This window comes from Arachis ipaensis, chromosome B5, assembly GCF_059453495.1.
Source record: "Arachis ipaensis isolate K30076 ecotype BB chromosome B5, ASM5945349v1, whole genome shotgun sequence".
NCBI classification, from domain to species: Eukaryota; Viridiplantae; Streptophyta; class Magnoliopsida; order Fabales; family Fabaceae; genus Arachis; species Arachis ipaensis.
Genome location: NC_142440.1, coordinates 135,178,230 through 135,199,182, shown reverse-complemented (window position 1 = coordinate 135,199,182; position 20,953 = coordinate 135,178,230). Strand labels below are relative to the sequence as shown.

The window sequence follows — 20,953 nt, the reverse complement described above, 5'->3', positions numbered from 1 at the left end:
AAAATGAAAAAAGTAGGATGAAATTTATTCGCTAACTCCTTACTATGAACCCGGGCCAATTTATTAGAGGCACCTCTAATATTCCAAAATAGAAAGCTTAAATCTAAATAATCCATAAAACAATTTGTATTGTAAAAAGGACCAACCTCAGCTGAAGTCCCTAACGAGATGATGAAGATCCACCATCATATCCCCCTGAGCCTTGCTTGTCCTTGTCCAGTTGTTGCCCGGTTTGTCTGTGTCCCTCCACTGACCCTTCCAATTTGCCGATTTGCTGCTTGCTGGTGTCGCCAAGGCAGTCTGGAGTCGACGGCGAATTCTGCAAAGAAGAAGGGCGCAACCTCTTGTGTCCGTTTTTGATAATGGCAGTAAAAGTCGGCACCGCAACGGAGACAGATTTGCCCTTCACCCCTTGCTGTTTGGAATATGCCATGCGTGCCTTAGAGCCGCTAACCGACCCGGTCTTCACCCCTGATTCGGCTCCTCTCATACGTAGCCCAAAGTCACGGTTCTGGTCCAATTTCTGATTTGAGCGCACCGACATTTTATCTTTAGATGTTTGTTGGGCTTTGTTTGATTGACTCAATTTTCCTCTCCTTTTACTGCTGACTTTGGTCCAGCCAGCCTCATTTTTCAAATGTTGGGACCCCACTTCCTTCCCATGCAACGTATCATCTAATTCCTCCCCAATTTCTGCAACTATCACTGACTCTTTGGGATTGCATCCAAATTCAAAAATTTTCTCTTTTGAAGCTTCCTGTGGCTGCACCATCCGGGCCGCCGTCTCGGTCACTGATGTTTCCTTTCGATCCACCCTTTCCGAATCTATTGGGGTCATTCTGCAGTCAGTTGCTGGATGCCCGAAACAATTGCACTTGTCACAAATAAGGTGTAAGCATTCATACTCCACCTTATATTCAAACTCATCGACAATCACACTCCGGACCACCGGCAAACCAAGATTAATTTGCACGCAAGCCCGAGCAAATTTTCCCCTTTCCGCCAACTTAGTAGCCAGATCCACCTTGACTGGTCTTCCCACAGCAGAAGCGATTCTCATCATGGCTTTATCCTGATAGTACCATATGCTCAAACCAGAGATTCGAATCCAAACCATAGTCTCCCCGAAAGTGTCCTCACAAGGTTTAAAATCCGGTGTCCATGGCTTGACCGCAATATAGTGACCGAAGATCATCCATGGCCCCCCTAGTAAAACCTTCTCTCGATCGTCCATGCGATCAAATTTAACGAGGAAGTACCCAAAACCCACATCCAAGATTTCATATCCACCGGTGATCCTCCATACCCCTTTCAATTTGTGAAACATGGCCGTGTAACTAAGGTTTTTTCCAAGAACCTTGATCACAATTGCTTCCTTGTATGGTTCAGAAAGGATGTTCCTAGCCTCTTCGGAGAAGCAAACTCTTGGAGGCATAGGATCTCCTTGTTTTCCAGTGACCACTGCCATGGAATCCTCATCTAGAGCTTCAGCCCGATTTATCCCTGTGGCTACCGTAGAACCAATAACCTTGTCACGGAACGAAATCTTGGAAGTCACCCTGGAACTAAGGTCGCCCTTACTTGATCCCTCCTTCACACCTGATGCAAACCCTCCCACACTCTCCCCCTTATCTCTTTCGATGGCATGGCCATCTTCTTCACCGTGTTTCACCCTCAAACGCTCTCTCCCGCTCTCTCCTTCTCTCATTCTCTCTGAGTACGGAGTACGTACTCTTTCTCTGCTAGGGTTTTTTCTCCTTATCTCTTCTCTTTCTATAATAAAAGATCCACAGCAGAACCATATGGAACAATAAAAGAAAGATTTGTTATATATATATATATATATACTTAACCCTTGCTTTGAAAAATCATCCTCCCACCAAATAAATATCTTCTCTAATTATTCATCATCATAACTGAACCTGCACTTAGAAAGAAAAGAAGGATTTGTGATACACACATATGTATATACACCCATACATTAATATAACTATCACACACGACCCTTAAATCATAACACACACCTCCTTTCATTAATTGCATCATCTTGATCACATATCCCTTTTTCATTCATCGAACCAAAGATAAAGAAAATAAGAGCAAGAGAAGCCGAGAGAGAGTGAGACATGAGACCATGGAACCGTGAAGCTTCCTTCCACTGCGGCAGAAGCGGAGAGTAGCGGCGGGTGAGTAGCCAACACCACAGGCTGAGAAGATCAAGGCAGAGTTGAGCGGCGGTCTGGTAGAAGCCGCAAAACAGTCCTGGATTGCGGCTGGGCAGTGAAAAACGCTGCCAAATCTGCATACATATCTTCGCGCTTCTTTGGATAACCCTAGCTGTTTGGCGCGAAGAAGAGAGGGAGCAGGGGCGCGAAACAACCCACCCTCCGTGTGCCGTAAAATCCCTGGCGACCGCTGCAAGAAGCGCCGCTAGGTAACGTTCTTATCTTAAATCATTTTTCAATTCCCCTTTTTATATTCTAACCACTAATTGATTTCCCCCAATTTTGAAGAAACCCGCGAGTTGAGCTTCGTAGCGCGCCAAACTCTGCGTTCGCCTCTCTACCGTGCGCCATTGCTGTCGATCCGTCCCCAGTTCCTGAAACCCTACCCCCTCAAACACAGTGTGAGAAATCCCTCTCCTCAGCTCCACCCTGCAGCTCCTTGTGGGTTTTCGAGTCGTAGAGCCCCCATCCGTGCTTCTCTCACCCGCGTCGCAGTTTCCTATAACCTCGATCGTGCGCGACACCATTACACCCTCCTCCACCGTGAGCCAGTCCGAGCTATTGTAGCCTCCCCCCTGTCACTGGTTCGTTCTTCCACACTCATCTTTCCTTCTTTTTTTAATTCTTGGTTCAAGGATTCTGAGAAGGAATTTGTCTATATCTTCTATTAATTGGGGTTAATTGCTGCTGTTTAGATAGTCTGAATTAGTTAGATAAATACATTTAGTTTTCAATTTATCTGAATTCTCTGGGTTAGATGCTTTGCTTTGCAATTTTATCTGCTCTGATATTAACTTGATAGATAACTTATGTACACTGTAACCTTGTGAAAATTTTGCTGTTTGATTGATTCTTGTCTCACAATCCAATTCTGAATAAGCTACAAATGTATCTGTGAACTAGCATTTTGTTATTGATTTTTCCAAGTGACAAGTGAACGTTGGTATTTTTCACTTTCATATGATGTGTTGCTGGCTATGAAGCACGGACACTTCGCTGAGTTATCGTGTCCGCGTGTCAGACACATTTTGGACACGACACTCACCGACACTCGTCCGACACGCGTGTCTGCTGTGTCCAACCGTGTCTTAATAAAAAATAAAAAATTTTTTTCCGGACACGCTTGGACACACCTAAATACCATCACGTGTCCGCGTGTCCAGTCTTATTCTTAACATATATTTTTAAAATAAATTTAGATATAGTATATATTATTATTTATTAAAACAAAAAATATTTTAAATACTTGATATAATTAAAATAAGACATTAAAAATAATTAAAAATTTTATTTTATATTTTAATATCAATAAAATATCAAAATATCATTACAATTTATCTAAAAAATACTTTATATTTTATATATATACGTGTCCCCGTGTCATGTAAGATTTTAAAATTCGCGTGTCGGCGTGTCCCGTGTCGTGTCGTGTCCCGTGTCCGTGTCAGTGTCCGTGCATCATAGGTTGCTGGTGGGTTCTTTGTGCTTTACACCTTGGTCTTTATTTTAGATAGATTTGCTAAAAAAGGAGTACATTTTATTTCTTCAAAATTTATCTCTAACAATTTTTATCCATCGAAATGGGTTTGATGGAACATTTTTAGCTTTTCTTGCTTAGTTGAATCTCTTTGAAGCTTGTACATGTCATTGTACAATTTTTATTTCTTCTTGCTGATTAGTTCTTGAGATAGCTGCATTATCAGAGTATATGTTGTGCCTAGTTCTATTCCATGTTCTGCAGCTTTCATGCATGGTATCATCTGGTTGATGAATGGAATTTTAAAATCAAGAGGCCTATCTAAGTTCTAACTAACATATAGACACGTGACCCTTTATCCCATTTTATATTTGTGTTCTATATAGCTGTTCTGATCAACATTATGGTACAGAATAGAGAAGTTACATTTGTATTATTATTTGTGTGTAATTAGAACATAGCACTTAATCAATAACAACTGCATCTGTTGTTTTGAAAACTTGATAATTTGATTGCGATAATGAATCACTTAGGAAGCAATGAGTAGACTTAACATGACAAACCTAGCAAGAAGCACTAACAGCCTATAACTAATGCTAAAGAGAGATGTCTGTTAAACATGGCTTCGATTGTACATACCACTCATTTACTCAAATAATACATCTAAGTACAAAAATAAAAGGCACAACACAATCAGCAGAAAAATAGAGCGCCCTTAGCCTTCCCATCATAAAATACAGTTGAGGCGTGGAACAAGAAGAACCTCAAGTGGAGTTGCTTTCATATTTGTCAAACCATTGCTCTTTGTCACATCTACAGGTTCATTGGATGGAGTAGTAATTTCAAAGCTATGCAGCAGTGCAGCCAGAATAAGATGCATAACATTGAGAGATAGTGAAATTCCGGGGCACGAATGCCTTCCAGAGCCAAATGGAAGAAGCTTATAGTGTTGGCCCCTCACATCTATGTCCTTATGGCTGCTGCACAAGAATCTCTCAGGTTGAAAGCTATATGGATCAGGCCACAGGTTCTCATCATGCATTATTTTCCATATGTTTATCATCAACTTGGTGCCTGTTGGGATGTGATAGCCAGTTGAAAGCGTGCAGTCCTTCATCGCTGCACGAGGAAAAATGACACCACTCGGAGAACTTAGCCGCAAAGATTCCTTCACAATGGCTTGAAGATACACTAAATCCTTGATGTCGGATTCCTCCACTTGTCTATTCCGCCCAATTTTGTTCTCCAACTCATCTTGAGCCTTCTTCAGTACTTGTGGATTATTAAGCATCAGAGACAAGATCCATGTTATAGCTACCATAATGGAGTCACTTCCTACCAACAGATTCTGCAGAGACAAAAATCTACTCAACTATTCCAATGCAGTATTAAAAAACAAGTTATGACTTACAAAATACAGACATGATTCCTATGAACTAACACAGTCATATATAAAAGCTGGAGTGTAGGGTATTAGTTACTTAAATACAACGTGATGTTGTAGTTTTTTTTTAATATATTCCTTGACACGGTCATATAGCTAATTAGCGTCTGAATGTGATTTGAGATACCACAGTACTCATCCATCTCGTTGCTCAAGTTTTCATGCCTCTTTCCTTTTGTTTTTATGTAACCCTGTTGGGATCTCCAGTGGAAAGCATATCTTTGCTTTAACTGCATGTTTTTATAATTTTCTGTTGGGTTTTGGGAATTGAAATTGCGCTGTTTTAATACAGATTTATTTGAAACTGAAAGCGTGTAGAGGATCTTCAACGGTGTCAGTTGCTAAGTACTGCACAAAGAAATTGCAAAATTGTCCGCAGTGGAGAAGCTTCTAGAGCACACTCTGATCAAGGTTATTTTTTTTTCAACTTTGTTATTTGTTATGAGTATGGTGATTATGATTTATTATTATTATTCTATACATCTTTTGCCTATGTGGGTAGTAGAATTGATTGTTCTCTTAGTTAGGAAAAGAAAAATAATAAGGCTGGATTTGAGTATATTTTGTTTTAGTGTTATAAGCAATATTCAGCATTGTGAACTTCTTAACACAACAACTTTTGACTATTATCAAAGTGTTATAAGCAATATTCTTGGAGTTTTGGATATTGTTGCATAATTGATAATACGAAAATAGACCTCCATGAACTACGTAAATTTTCTCATTTACCAAATGAGCCAAAGGTAAACAGCAAATTACATCAGAAAACAGTTCCACGAATGTTTCATTTAACTTTGAGTGCACCTCGCCCTCAAAACCATATATCTTGTTCATGTTCTTATTCTCATGATTTCCTCTAGCTAGATACATGCCTGAAATTTACATGAAAATACTACAAGTAGCGATTCACAGGAAAAATATTCATATAGATGAAGCTGATTGGGGAGTACACTAGGTATGGATTCTCTTTAGAGGGAAGCCCATTGAGATCAACTATATTTTAATTCATCATAGTACTGCAGGATTCGTGACAGAAAAATGAAAATACTTAAGAAAGAAAACAAAGTTAAAAACATATACGACAGGCAAGCAACTAGGGTCACTGATCAAAATATTATTACTATTAACTGTGCTCGAGAGAATGTACAAAAGTTATTACATTAGCAACATTTGAGCAATATCAAATTAGAAAGGATAACACAAACTGGTATTCCATCTTTAATCATGAATGGCATTACTGTAACATCACAAATACACACTCCATATCATTGACGAAACTTAACTTTCTTTTCAAGTTAATCATTCTCTAAGTACATAAATTCTTTTCCGAAGTCCTACTCTTTTCTGCACAAATGTGTTTGGATAATTGGATTTGGTTATGCTCTTCTATTGTAAGATCAAATGTAGCAACTGGATTCAACGCAATACCATAGATAAATTTATTTGTTTCACTGAACTAATTATTTGTATTTACACGGTAGAAGACAGGACAGGGGAACTATAATATGACTTTCTTAGAAGCATAACCAAATCAATATATCTACAATTTCAAGATTTTATCCTCTATCTGTTATAATTGTTTATTTGTATTTTTTTAAAATTGTCTTTTAAATCTAACTTTCACTCCTGATATGTTTTACATTTTTTAAGATATCTTGAAGATTCTATTATCTGTACATTATGATTGTTTAGTTATATTTCTTGACTTATTTTTTTTTAACTTTAACAGTTATTCCTGTTTTCTTTTTCATTTTTTAAGGAAGCTTTTCTTTATCTTTTCATTTTTTGGACTTCGAATCAGGAATTCTTTCTACCAGTATTCTTTTAAAAAAGCACATAATTTTGCAATGAGTAAGTCTCCTCTCCAATACCTTTCATGTGCTACATGTTATCTGGGATGCAAGTAATTTTATTTCTGTTTCCGTTTTGAGTTATTCTGTTGGTCCTTACATGGTTTTGCTTGTAATATATTGTCGAGTTTATTACGTATGGTATTCTCCCATCTCATAATTGTGATAAACTTACTCGTTCTCTTGACACACCCCCATTTTCCCCTTTTTTTTTTGTTTTGTTCTATGTATTTTTTTACTATTTATTTATTTGTTTGTGCTATTTCATATATTTAGTCATTGATAAGAGCTGGATTACAAAGCCACGAGGGAGTGTAGAATATAGGGATGGTCTGAATAGATTCCTTGACTTCGCATTTGCCAATACATCATCCGATGGGAGGATACATTGTCCATGCCCTTTGTGTGGGTTTCGGTTTTACCAAACTAGAGAGGACGCCTAGGATCATCTTCTGATGAAACCCTTTCCCCCTAACTATACCTTCTGGTTACATCACGGTGAGAGGATCGTAGACAAGGGATCCAGCGGTAGGGAAGAACTAGACCCCACTGTAAATTCAGGAGATCAAATGCGTGACATGGTCCACGACGCATTCAACTTGCCAGGACTGCAGAGTGACGGTGAAGACTCGATGAATGGGCATGTCGGAGACGTTGTTGAGGGGTTGCCGTACTTATCTGATGAACCCAGCTGTGAGGCTCGTGCCTTTCACGACTTGCTTGAGGACGGCAAGCAGGGATTATATCCGGGATGCTCAAGATTCTCGAAGCTGTCTTTCTTGGTTAGGCTGTACCATATAAAGTGCATGTGCGGAGTGAGCGACAAGGCTTTCGGATTGATTCTAGAGCTACTGGGGGATGCCTTTAAGCATGCAAGGATTCCGAAGACCTTGCACGACGTCAAGAGGATCATAAGGAAGCTCGGTATTGAGTACAAGAAGATAGATGCATGTCCAAATGACTGCATGCTATACTAGGGTTCTGACCAAGACCCGTCTAGATGCAAACGGTGTGGAGCATCCAGGTGGAAGCAAAAGACCAGGAAGAATTCTTTACTCAGGATCAATGCCGTTGTCAAGAAGAATGGGAAACCTCAGGCGGCAAAGGTTCTTCATTATTTTTCTTTTATTCCACGGTTGCAGAGATTATTCATGTCCAGCAAGACAGCCATCGACATGTTGTGGCACAAGAGAGGAACCAACTCTGACGGTTCCATGAGGCATCCCAGGGACGGCGAGGGTTGGAAATCATTTGACAAGAGATATACAGACTTTTCTGGCAATCCGCGCAATGTTCGCTTAGCCCTGGCTAGTGATGGCTTTAATCCTTAAGGAAATCTCCGTTCAAAGTACTCAATATGGCCAGTGATTCTTATTCCGTACAACTTACCCCCATGGATTTGCATGAAACAAACCAACTTGATTCTCTCTATGATTATTCCCGGTCCTAAAAATCCTGGCAATGACATAGATGTCTACCTACACCCCCTGATCGATAAGCTGAAGCAGTTGTGGGCCGGTGTTGATACATACGACGCCAGTGAGAAGAAAACATTCAAGATGCGAGCTGCATTGATGTGGACTATCATCGATTTTTCTGGCTTGGGCAATTTATCTGGCTAGAATACGTACGGCAGGAGAGCTTGCCCCACGTGCAATTTGGATGCCGTGACTAGGCGACTCACCTTCAGTCAGAAATGGTGTTATATGGGTCATCGTCGCTTCTTGAATCGCGATCACAGATATAGACAGGACCGGAGCAGATTTGATGGCGAGGTAGAGGATAGATTCCCACCTAGCAAATTGACTGGCAGGGATGTCTTGAGACAATTAGAGGGTGTGCCCGTCTCACAGGGCAAGATACAAGCGGTGGGCGGTAAAAGAAGGCGCGGATAGCAGACCGTGGTACAAGACGAGTCTCTCTGAAAAAAGAGGAGTGTATTCTTTGATTTGTCGTACTGGGAGAACAACGAATTACGTCACAACCTTGACGTCAAGCACATAGAGAAAAATGTGTGCGACAACATTGTTTTCACTATGTTGAACGAGAGAGGTAAATCCAAAGACCACCTAAAAGCTCGAAAAGATCTCCAGTTGATGGGAATCAGGCATGATATGTGACCACTTGAAGGGGGAAAGTATCCCTCTGCAGTCTTTACCATGTCAAACCCACAGAAGGATTTCTTTCTTAGGACCATCAAGAATGTGGTCTTTCTAGACGGGTACTCTAGCAACATCTCTCGCTGTGTTGATTTAAAACAGCGCAAGTTATTCGGTTTGAAGAGTCATGACTGCCATATTCTAATGGAACATCTACTGCCAATTGCGTCAAAACACGTGTTGCCCACCCCAGTGTCTGCCGTCTTGGCTGAGTTATCAGCCTTTTTCCGACTAATATGCAGTAAATCTGTAGATCTTCAACAACTTCATCTGCTTCAGGATCGTGTGGTCCATACTCTGTGCAACATGAAGATGATATTTCTATCTTCCTTCTTCACAATTATGGTTCATCTAACAGTTATCAAAATGAATATTCACATAAAAGGTAAAATAGTAGATTTGTTTCTTCACAATTTTAAATACCCCAGCTTCTGTGTCCTACCTCTTCTCCTCAACCCTGTTTCAATGAAGTTTGAGTTTAATCAAAATGGATAAAAGAAGATAACTAGTTTTTGTAATTAACATAGTTTAAAAATGATATAGCTGGATAATTAAAGAATTAGAAAGGAGCAAGTTTGATTTACCTTATTGTGGGTGGCAGAGGAGGTAAGAGAAATTGAAGTGGAGGGATTAGAATTAGTTGCAAAAGCAGATAGGCCAACATTATAAGCCATGGATTCATCAGTTTTACCCACTCCATAGTTTCTCTCAGAAGTTGGACCTGGCTTCAAATCTTCATTGAACAATGCAAACACATAAGCCTCCAATCTCATCCTTGGCTTCGATGGTATGCCTTTATTTTGCATTTGTCTCCTAAACAAGTTCCTATTGTGTATTGGTGCAGCCTGTACTATTTCTCCTGCTTCATCACTGTCCCTTTTTGGAGGCCACCCCCTTTCTGAAACCCTGTTTTCACCATGTTGAACCCTAATTTTGCATATGCAAATGCAACTGAATCTATATTGAATAATTTTTGTTTGGATCAACCATTCTCTCAATTGGATTGAAGAGAATAAAGTCTAATGGGATTTCATTTGGGTTGTCTTTGTATGCAAAAAAAGGGTATGCATTGATCCAAGATGGTAAATTTTTTTTATAAGAAGCTTAAGAATGGTGTCATGGTTTCAGTTATGTCATTCTTGAAGGTACCAACTGAAGGATGGTATGATTCTTGAAGAACTGCAAGGGAGCTTGGTGATGAGACTTGGATGTTTGATGAAATGCCTAGCTGAGATAATGCATTTTGGATATTGATCACTGCTGGAACAAGGTACTGAAACATTGTTGAATTCTCATATGTGTAAACTTTGTTGCTTACTTGGATTCCTGTGATTTGTGTTTGGTAGGTAGGGTTTGATGTTGTTGCTCCCCCATTGAAGTGCTTGTTGTAGATCATATAACTGGCTTAGTAGTTGGTTCTCAACTGTTACAATGCTTTCAATTTCTGAGTTGGCAAAAGCTTTCAGAATCTCAGGGTTGGTTATTGATTTCAATTTCCAAATTGCTGACCATAGTTAATGAGTTAAAAGGATTTAAGCATGTGGTCTAAACTGTATATGTATCTGGGAAAATGATCAACCACAAAATAGATTGAGCTCATTCCAAGAGAAGATAACCAAGTTACATTTTTCCCTTTCTCCGACGATTGGCGATCAGAAGGCTAATCATTATCATGTTCAATATGTGTCTCTGATCTGCATCTTTTTGAAGGACATAATAGGTAATGTTGGCATATGAAGAGGATGTCAGTATTAATATCTCTTCTTTAGGTTATTGATAAGCGAATAATTTATACCTTTTTGACATTGTTTTTACATAATTTTTAGTATGTTTTAGTTATTTTTTATTATATTTTTATTAGTTTTTATGCAAAAATCATATTTCTGGACTTCACTATGAGTTTGTATATTTTTCTGTGATTTCAGGTATTTTCTGGCTGAAATTGAGGGACTTGAGCAAAAACTTAATTTAGAAGCTGAAAAAGGACTGCAGATGCTGTTGGATTCTGACCCTCCTGCACTCGAAGTAGATTTTCTGGATCTACAGAAGTCCAATTGGCACGCTCTCAATTGCGTTGGAAAGTAGACATCTTGGGCTTTCCAGCAATATATAATAGTCCATACTTTGCCCGAGATTTGATGGTCCAAACTGGCGTTCAAACGCCCACCTGAGACCCTTTTCTGGAGTAAAATGCCAAAACTGGCACTAGAACTGGAGTTAAACGCCCAAACTGGCACCCAAGCTGGCATTTAACTCCAAGAGCAGCCTATGCACGTGTAAAGCTCAATGCTCAGCCTAAGCACACACCAAGTGGGCCTCGGAAGTGGATTTCTGCACTATCTGCACTTAGTTACTCATTTTCTGTAAACCTAAGTTACTAGTTTAGTATAAATAGCACTTTTTACTATTGTATTTACATCTTTGGATGAACTTTATCATCTGAGGACTGGGAGGCTAGCCAGAGGGCTAGACTATTTTTACTTATGTATTTTCTACGGTGGAGTTTCTACACCCCATAGATTAAGGTGTGGAGCTCTACTGTTCTTCATGAATTAATGCAAGTACTATTGTTTTTCTTTCAATTCACGCCTACTTCTTCTCCAATATATACTCTTGTACTCAATTCAGTTAAGTCAGAATGAAGGGGTGACCCGTGACAATCACCCAATCTTCATTACTCGTTTAGCCAATATCCACGTGCTTGACAACCACAAAGCGGTTTACATGATGTTAAACATAGTCATTGGACGATAGTCGGGGTATATTCTCTTGGATATCTAATACACGGACCGAGTTCGTGAGATTAATATCTTCGTGGTATAGGCTAAAACCAATTGGCAGCCATTCCTGAGATCCGGATAATCTAAACCTTGTCTGTGGTATTCCGAGTAGGATCTGGGAAGGGATGACTGTGACGAACTTCAAACTTACGAATGTTGGGTGCAGTGACAGTGTGCAAAAGGATAAGGGTCCTATTTCGACGCTAGCGGGAACCAACAGATGATTAGCCGTGCAGTAGCTGTACTTGGTATTTTTCATCCGAGACGAGAAATCCGACAGTTGATTAGCCGTGCAGAGATCGTACCTGGCATTTTTCATCCGAGAGGATCATACAGCTTGCCATGGAAGGGAGCATGCATGATTGGAAGAAGGCAATAGGAAAGCAGAAATTCAGAAGCAACAAAGCATCTCCAAACGCTTATCTGAAATTCCCACCAATGAATTACATAAGTATCTTTATCTTATTTTATGTTTTATTTATCTTTTAATTATCAAAACCTCATAATCAATTGAATCCACCTGACTGAGATTTACAAGATGACCATAGGTTGCTTCAAGCCGACAATCTCCGTGGGATCGACCCTTACTCATGTAAGGTTTATTACTTGGATGACCCAGTGCACTTGCTGGTTAGTTGTGCGGGGTTGTGAAAAGTGTGGATCACAATTTCGTGCACCAAGTTTTTGATGCTGTTGCCGGGGATTGTTCGAGTTTGGACAACTGACGGTTCATCTTGTTGCTTAGATTAGGTAATTTTATTTATGTTTAAGCTTTTTATTTTTATTTTCGAAAAAAAATATATATTATAGTTTTCGAAAAATTCAAAAAAAAAATGTTCTTCAGAATTTTTAAGAATGAATTCTAGAGCTTCTTAAGATATGTTGAAGCCTGGCTGGCTGTTAAGCCATGTCAAATCTTTTGGACCGAGGTTTCCACTTTCCATTGTAGAAAGGACATGTCTGTAATTGTTATGCTAAAGCTTGGCTGGCCATTTGGCCATGTCTAATTCTTTTGGACCGAAGCTTTTGACTGATATTGCACGAATCTTGGAATTCTTATTAAAAATGTTGAATTTCTTTATTTTCTTTTTTCAAAATAATTTCGAAAAAAAATTAATAAAATCATAAAAACAAAAAAAATTTGTGTTTCTTGTTTGAGTCTAGTGTCAAATTTTAAATTTGGTGTCAATTGCATGTTTTAATTTCTCTTTAATTTTTCGAAAATATATGCATTGTGTTCTTCTTTGATCTTCAAGTTATTCTTGATGATATTCCTTGTTTGATCTTTAATTTTTCTTGTTTTGTGTTTTTTGTTATTTTTCATATGCATTTTCAAATTATTGGTGTCTAAGGTTTAAAAATTTCTAAGTTTGGTGTCTTGCATGTCTTTCTTTTCTTAAAAATTTTCAAAAATATGTTCTTGATATTCATCATGATCTTCAAAGTGTTCTTGGTGATCATCTTGACATTCAAAGTGTTCTTGCATGAATTATTTGTTTTGATCTTAAATTTTTATGTTTTGTTTCATTTTGTTGTTTTTTTCTTTCTTCATTAATTCAAAAATAAAAAATAATATCTTTCGCTTATTTTACTCATAATTTTCGAAATCTTGGGTTGACTTAGTAAAAAATTTTCAAAATTTGGTTGTTTCTTGTTAGTCAAGTCAAAATTTCAATTTAAAAATTCTATCTTTTCAAAAATAAAATCTTTTTCATTTTTCTTTCATGTTTTCAAAAATTTCAAAATCTTTTTCTTAATTTTATTTCATAATTTTCGAAATCTTTGCTAGCATTTACTATTTTGATTCAAAAATTTCAAGTTTGTTACTTTCTTGTTAAGAAAGGTTCAATCTTTAAATTCTAGAATCATATCTTTTAGTTTCTTGTTAGTCAAGTCATCAACTTTAATTTTCAAAATCAAATCTTTTTAATTTCCTTTTCAAATCCTTTTCAAAATAAATTTCAATCATATCTTTTTCAAAATTTAATTTCAAAATCTTTTTCAAACTTCTTATCTTTTCAAAATTTACTTTCAAATCTTTTTCAATTAACTATTTGACTTTTTGTTTGTTTTACTATTTCTTATCTTTTTCAAAACTATCGAACTACTTTTCTCTCTCTAATTTTCGAAAATCACTAACAAATTTTTTAAAATTCTTTTTAATTAACAAATTGTTTTAAATTCTAATTTTATTTTATCTCTTTTCTTAAATTCGAATTCTAACTTATAATTAAATAAAAATAAAAATATTTTTCTTTTCTTTTTAATTAATATTCGAATACTCTCCCCCTCTCATCTCTTTCTATTTATTTTATTTATTCACTAACATATCTTCTTCTTAAAGTTCGAACCCTCTCCCTCTCTCTGTGTTCGAATTCTTCTTCTTCTCCATTCTTCTTTCTATTCTTCTATTCTTCTACTCACATAAAGAAATCTCTATACTGTGGCATAGAGGATTCTTCTTCTTTTCTGTTCTCTTGTTTTTCATATGAATAGGAACAAGGATAAGAATATTCTTGTTGAAGCTAATTCTGAATCAGAAAGGACTCTGAAGAGGAAGTTAAGAGAGGTTAAAGCACAAAACTCTGGAGAGGACCTAACAGAAAAAGAAGAAGACATGGCAGCCAAAAATAACAACAATGGTGGAGATGCAAGAAAGATGCTTGGTGACTTTATGCACCAACTTCTGACTTCTATGGAAGAAGCATCTCAATTCCTACAATTGGAGCAAACAAACTTTGAGCTTAAGTCTCAATTATTTTCTCTAATGTAACATAATTGCAAGTTTCATGGACTTCCATTGGAAGATCCTCATCAGTTCTTAGCTGAATTCTTACAAATCTGTGACATTGTTAAGACCAATGGGGTTAATTCTGAGGTCTACAGACTTATGCTTTTCCCCTTTGCTGTAAGAGACAGAGCTAGGATATGGTTGGACTCACAACCTAAAGAAAGCCTGAACTCTTGGAAAAAGTTAGTCAATGCTTTCTTGGCCAAATTTTTTCCACCTCAAAAGTTGAGCAAGCTTAGAGTGGAAGTCTAAACCTTCAGACAGAAGGAAGGTGAATCCCTCTATGAAGCTTGGAAAAGATACAAGCAATTGATCAGAAGGTGTCCTTCTGACATGCTTTTAGAATAGAGCATCTTATGTATATTCTATGATGGTCTGTCTGAATTATCCAAGATGTCATTGGATCACTCTGCTGGTGGATCTCTTCATCTGAAGAAGACACCTGCAGAAGCCCAGGAACTCATTGAGATGGTTGCAAATAACCAGTTCATGTATACTTCTGAAAGAAATTCTGTGAATAATGGGATGACTCAGAAGAAAGGAGTTCTTGAGATTGATACTCTGAATGCAATATTGGCTCAGAATAAAATATTGACTCAGCAAGTCAATATGATTTCTTAGAATCTGACTGGAATGCAAGCTGCATCCGGCAATACTAAAGAAGCTTCCTATGAAGAAGACGCTTATGACCCTGAGAATCCTACAATGGAAGATGTTAATTACATGGGAGAATCCTATGGAAACACTTACAATCCTTCATGGAGGAATCATCCTAATTTCTCATGGAAGGATTAGTAGAAGCCTAATCAAGGCTTTAATAATAATAATAGTGGGAGAAATAGGTTTGGCAATAGCAAGCTTTTTCCATCATCTTCTGAGTAACAGACAGAGAATTCTAAGCAGAGCCTCTCTGACTTAGCAACCATAGTCTCTGATCTATCTAAGACCACTCTCAGATTCATGACTAAAACAAGGTCCTCCATCAGAAATTTGGAGGCACAAGTGGGTCAACTAAGTAAAAGAGTTACTAAAACCCCTCCTATTACTCTCCCAAGCAATATAAAAGAGAATCCAAAGAGAGAGTGCAAGGCTATAAATATACCCAACATGGCTGAAACTATAGAGGAGGAAGAGGCAGTGATTTTCAGTGAGGAAAACCTCAATGGACGTCTACTGGCCACTAAGGAGTTCCCTCCTGAGGAACCAAAAGAATATGAGGCTCATACAGAGACCATAGAGATTCCACTGAACTTACAGTTGCCATTTATAAGCTCTAATGAGTATTCTTCCTCTGAAGAGGATGAAGATATTATTGAAGAGCAAGTTGCTCAGTATCTAGGAGCAATCATGAAGCTGAATGCCAAGTTATTTGGTAATGAGACTTGGGAGGATGAACCTCCATTGCTCATCAATGAACTAAATACCTTGGTTCAACTGAAATTACCTCAGAAGAAACCGGATCCCAGAAAATTCTTAATACCCTGTACCATAGGCACCATGACCTTTAAGAAGGCTCTGTGTGACCTGGGGTCAGGTATAAACCTCATGCCACTCTCTGTAATGGAGAAACTAGGGATCTTTAAGGTACAAGCTGCAAGAATCTCACTAGAGATGGCAGAAAAATCAAAGAAACAGGCTTATGGACTTGTAGAGGATGTCTTAGTGAAGGTTGAAGGCTTTTACATCCTTGCTGATTTCATAATCCTAGACACTGGGAAGGATGAAGATGAATCCATCATCTTTGGAAGACCCTTCCTAGCCACAGCAAGAGCTATGATTGATGTGGACAGAGGAGAGTTAGTCCTTCAATTGAATGAGGACTACCTTGTGTTTAAGGCTCACGGATCTTCTTTTGTAACTATGGAGAAGAAGCATGAAAAGCTTCTCTCAATACAGAGTCCCCACACTCAACTTCTAAGTTTGGTGTTGGGAGGCCACCATTAAGCTCTGAGTCTCTGTGAAGCTCTCTAAGGGCTCACTGTCAAGCTATTGATATTAAAGAAGCGCTTGTTAGGAGGCAACCCAATGTTGTTTAATTATATTTATTTATATTCCATTGTCATTTTATGTTTTCTTTAGGTTGATGATCATGTGAAGTCATAAAAACAGTTGCAGAATTAAAGCAAAATAAAAAACAGCATCAAAAATAGCACACCCTGGAGGACAGGCTTATTGGCATTTAAACGCCAGAAATGGCAGGCAGACTGGCGTTTAACGCCAGAAAAGGGTGTCTGGCTGGCATTAAACGCCAGAAAGGGGCAGCAGACTGGCGTTTAACGCCAGAAAAGGTAGCAGAGCTGGCGTTAAACACCAGAATTGGCATACAGAGGGTGTTTACACGCCAGATTGGTGCAGGGAGCAGAATTCCTTGACACCTCAGGATCTGTGGACCCCACAGGATCCCCACCAAACCGACATCTTCTTCTCTCCTCTTCACACCTTTCCATAACACTCTTCCCCAAATACCCTTGACCAATCACATCAATACCTCTTCCCCAAACACCATTCACCTATCAAATCCTATCCTATTCCCCATATTCTCTTCACCACTCACATCCATCCATCATAAACCCCACCTACCTCACCATTCAAATTCAAACCATTTCCTTCCCAAACCCACCCCTTCATAACCAAATTCTCTCTCTCTCTTACCCTATAAATACCCCTCCTTACAACCTTCAATTTCACACCTCATACACATTTAACCCCCCTTGGCCGAATTCACTACTCCCCTCCATCTCCTCCATTTCTTCTTCCTCTACTCCTTTCTTTCTTCTTTTGCTCGAGGACGAGCAAAACTTCTAAGTTTGGTGTGGGAAAAGCTCTACTTTTTATTTTTTCATAACCATCAATGGCACCTAAGGCCGGAGAAATCTCTAGAAAGAGGAAAGGGAAGGCAATTGCTTCCATCTCCGAGTCATGGAAGATGGAGAGATTCATCTCAAAGGTCCATCAAGATTACTTCTATGAAGTTGTGGCCAAGAACCATGATCAAAGTATGAACCCAAACCCAAAGAATTGGCTCACAATGGTTCGGGAGAATTACTTGAATTTCAGTCCGGAAAATGTGAGGTTGACATTTAACTTGCCAATAATGAGAGGAGATCCTCATCCTTTCACTAGAAGAGTCAACTTTGATCAAAGGTTGGACCAAGTCCTCATAGAGATCTGTGTGGAAGGAGCTCAATGAAAGAGAGACTCAAGAGGCAAGCCGGTTCAATTAAGAAGGCTTGACCTCAAGCCTGTGGCTAGGGGATAGTTGGAGTTCATTTAACGCTCTATCATTCCTACTAGCAACCGGTCTGAAGTTACAATAGACCGGGCTATCATGATCCATAGTATCATGATTGGAGAGGAAGTAGAAGTTCATGAGATCATACCTCTAGAACTCTACAAGGTGGCAGACAAACCCGCTACTTTGGCAAGGTTAGCCTTCCCTCATCTCATTTGTAACCTATGCAATTCAGCTGAAATTATCATATAGGAAGACATCCTCATTGATGAGGACAAGCCCATCACTAAAAAGAGGATGGAGCAAATCAACACCTCCTTAGGAGAATTGAGTTCCAACATGGGGCAACTAAGGATGGAGCACCAAGAGCATTCCATCATCCTTCATGAAATTAGAGAGGACCAAAGAGCCATGAGGGAGGAGCAACAAAGGCAAGGAAGAGACATAGAGGAGCTCAAGCACTCCATAAGATCTTCAAGAGGAAGAACTAGTCGCCATCACTAAGGTGGACCCGTTCTTTAATTTTCTTGTTCTTATATTTCTGTTTTTTGAATTCTATGCTTTATGTTTTGTCTATGTTTGTGTCTTTATTACATGATCATTAGTGTCTAGTGTCTATGTCTTAAAGCTATGAATGTCCTATGAATCTTTCACCTTTCTTAAATGAAAAATATTTTTATTTGCAAAAGAACAAGAAGTGCATGATTTCGAATTTTATCTTGAAATTAGTTTAATTATTTTGATGTGGTGGTAATACTTTTTGTTTTCTGAATGAATACTTGAACAGTGCATATTTTTTAATTTGTTGTTTATGAATGTTAAAATTGTTGGCTCTTGTAGAATAATGAAAAAGGAGAAATGTTGTTGATAATCTGAAAAATCATAAAATTGATTCTTGAAGCAAGAAAAAGCAGTGAAAAACAAAGCTTGCGAAAAAAATGGCGAAAAAATAAAGAAAAGAGAAAGAGAAAGAGAAAGAGAAAGCAAGCAGAAAAAGCCAATAGCCCTTTAAACCAAAAGGCAAAGGAAAAAAGGATCCAAGGCTTTGAGCATTAATGGATAGAAGGGCCCAAAGGAATAAAATTCTGGTCTAAGCGGCTAAATCAAGCTATCCCTAACCATGTGCTTGTGGCGTGAAGGTGTCAAGTGAAAAGCTTGAGACTGAGCGGTTAAAGTCGTGGTCCAAAGCAAAAAGAGTGTGCTTAAGAGCTCCGGACACCTCTAACTGGGGACTCTAGCAAAGCTGAGTCACAATCTGAAAAGGTTCACCCAATTATGTGTCTGTGGCATTTATGTATCCGGTGGTAATACTGGAAAACAAAATGCTTAGGATCACGGCCAAGACTCATAAAGTAACTGTGTTCAAAAATTAACATACTGAACTAAGAGAATCAATAACACTATCTGAATTCTAAGTTCCTATGGATGCCAATCATTCTGAACTTCAAAGGATAAAGTGAGATGCCAAAACTGTTCAGAAGCAAAAAGGCTACTAGCCCCGCTCATCTAATTAGAACTAAGTTCATTGATAAGTTTGGAATTTATTGTATTTTCTCCTCTTTTTATCCTATTTTGTTTCTAGTTGCTTGGGGACAAGCAACAATTTAAGTTTGGTGTTGTGATGAGTGGATAATTTATACCCTTTTTGCCATTGTTTTTACATAGTTTTTAGTATGTTTTAGTTACTTTTTATTATATTTTTATTAGTTTTTATGCAAAAATCACATTTCTGGACTTTACTATGAGTTTGTGTATTTTTCTATGATTTCAGGTATTTTCTGGCTGAAATTGAGGGACCTGAGCAAAAATTTGATTCAGAGGCTGAAAAAGGACTGCAGATGCTGTTGAATTCTGACCTCCCTGCACTCGAAGTAAATTTTCTGGATCTACAGAAGCCCAATTGGCGCACTCTCAATTGCGTTGGAAAGTAGACATCTTGGGCTTTCTAGTAATATACAATAGTTCATACTTTGCCTGATATTTGATGGCCCAAACTGGCGTTTCACTCCAAGAACAGCCTATGCACGTGTAAAGCTCAATGCTCAGCCCAAGCACACACCAAGTGGGTCCCGGAAGTAGATTTCTGCACTATCTGCACTTAGTTACTCATTTTCTGTAAACCTAAGTTACTAGTTTAGTATAAATAGCACTTTTTACTATTGTATTTACATATTTGGATGAACTTTATCATCTGAGGACTGGGAGGCTGGCCAAACGGCTAGACTATTTTTACTTATATATTTTCTACGGTGGAGTTTCTACACCCCATAGATTAAGGTGTGGAGCTCTGCTGTTCTTCATGAATTAATGCAAGTACTATTATTTTTCTTTCAATTCACGCCTACTTTTTCTCCAAGATATACTCTTGTACTCAATTAAGTTAAGTCAGAATGAAGGGGTGACCCGTGACAATCACCTAATCTTCATTACTCGCTTAGCCAAGATCCGCGTGCCTGACAACCACAAAGCGGTCTACATGATGTTCAACGTAGTCATTGGACGACAGTCGGGGTATATTCTCTTGCATATCTAATACACGGACCGAGTCCGTGAGATTAATATCTTCGTGGTATAGGCTAGAACTAATTGGCAGCCATTCCTAAGATCCGGAAAGTCTAAACCTTGTCTGTGGTATTCCGAGTAGGATCTGGGAAGGGATGACTGTGACGAATTTTAAACTTGCGAATGTTGGGCGCAGTGACAGTGTGCAAAAGGACAAGGGTCCTATTCTGACGCTAGCGGAAACAACAGATGATTAGTCATGCGGTAGCTGTACTTGGTATTTTTCATCCGAGACGAGAAATCTGACAGTTGATTAGCCGTGCAGAGATCGTACCTGTTATTTTTTATCCGAGAGGATCATACAGCTTGCCATGGAAGGGAGCACGCATGATTGGAAGAAGGCAATAGGAAAACAGAGATTCAAAAGCAACAAAGCATCTCCAAACGCTTATCTGAAATTCCCACCAATGAATCACATAAGTATCTTTATCTT

At 38.5% G+C, this 20,953-nt stretch overlaps 2 protein-coding genes, 1 non-coding gene and 1 pseudogene across 3 annotated transcripts; all 4 read right to left on the bottom strand.

The window, feature by feature from the left end:
* Window positions 1-160: 160 nt before the first annotated feature.
* LOC148565875 (uncharacterized) lies at window positions 161-1,708 on the bottom strand. Its single transcript, XM_088486399.1, has one exon. The coding sequence runs from the start codon at window positions 1,706-1,708 to the stop codon at window positions 161-163; it is 1,548 nt and encodes a 515-aa protein (XP_088342525.1).
* Window positions 1,709-4,429: 2,721 nt separating this feature from the next.
* Window positions 4,430-7,024, bottom strand: LOC107641042 (tropinone synthase-like). Its single transcript, XM_016344551.1, has 3 exons — window positions 7,018-7,024; window positions 5,876-6,018; window positions 4,430-5,074 (listed from the first exon to the last, which is right to left on the bottom strand). The coding sequence occupies exons 1-3, from the start codon at window positions 7,022-7,024 to the stop codon at window positions 4,430-4,432; spliced, it is 795 nt and encodes a 264-aa protein (XP_016200037.1).
* A 2,582-nt stretch (window positions 7,025-9,606) lies between these two features.
* On the bottom strand, window positions 9,607-14,554 carry LOC107641041 (glucan endo-1,3-beta-glucosidase 11 pseudogene; annotated as a pseudogene).
* Window positions 14,555-14,957: 403 nt separating this feature from the next.
* On the bottom strand, window positions 14,958-15,065 carry LOC148565874 (small nucleolar RNA R71). Its single transcript, XR_015884546.1, has one exon. It is a non-coding gene; the product is annotated as a small nucleolar RNA R71 (small nucleolar RNA).
* Between the last annotated feature and the right edge of the window lie 5,888 nt (window positions 15,066-20,953).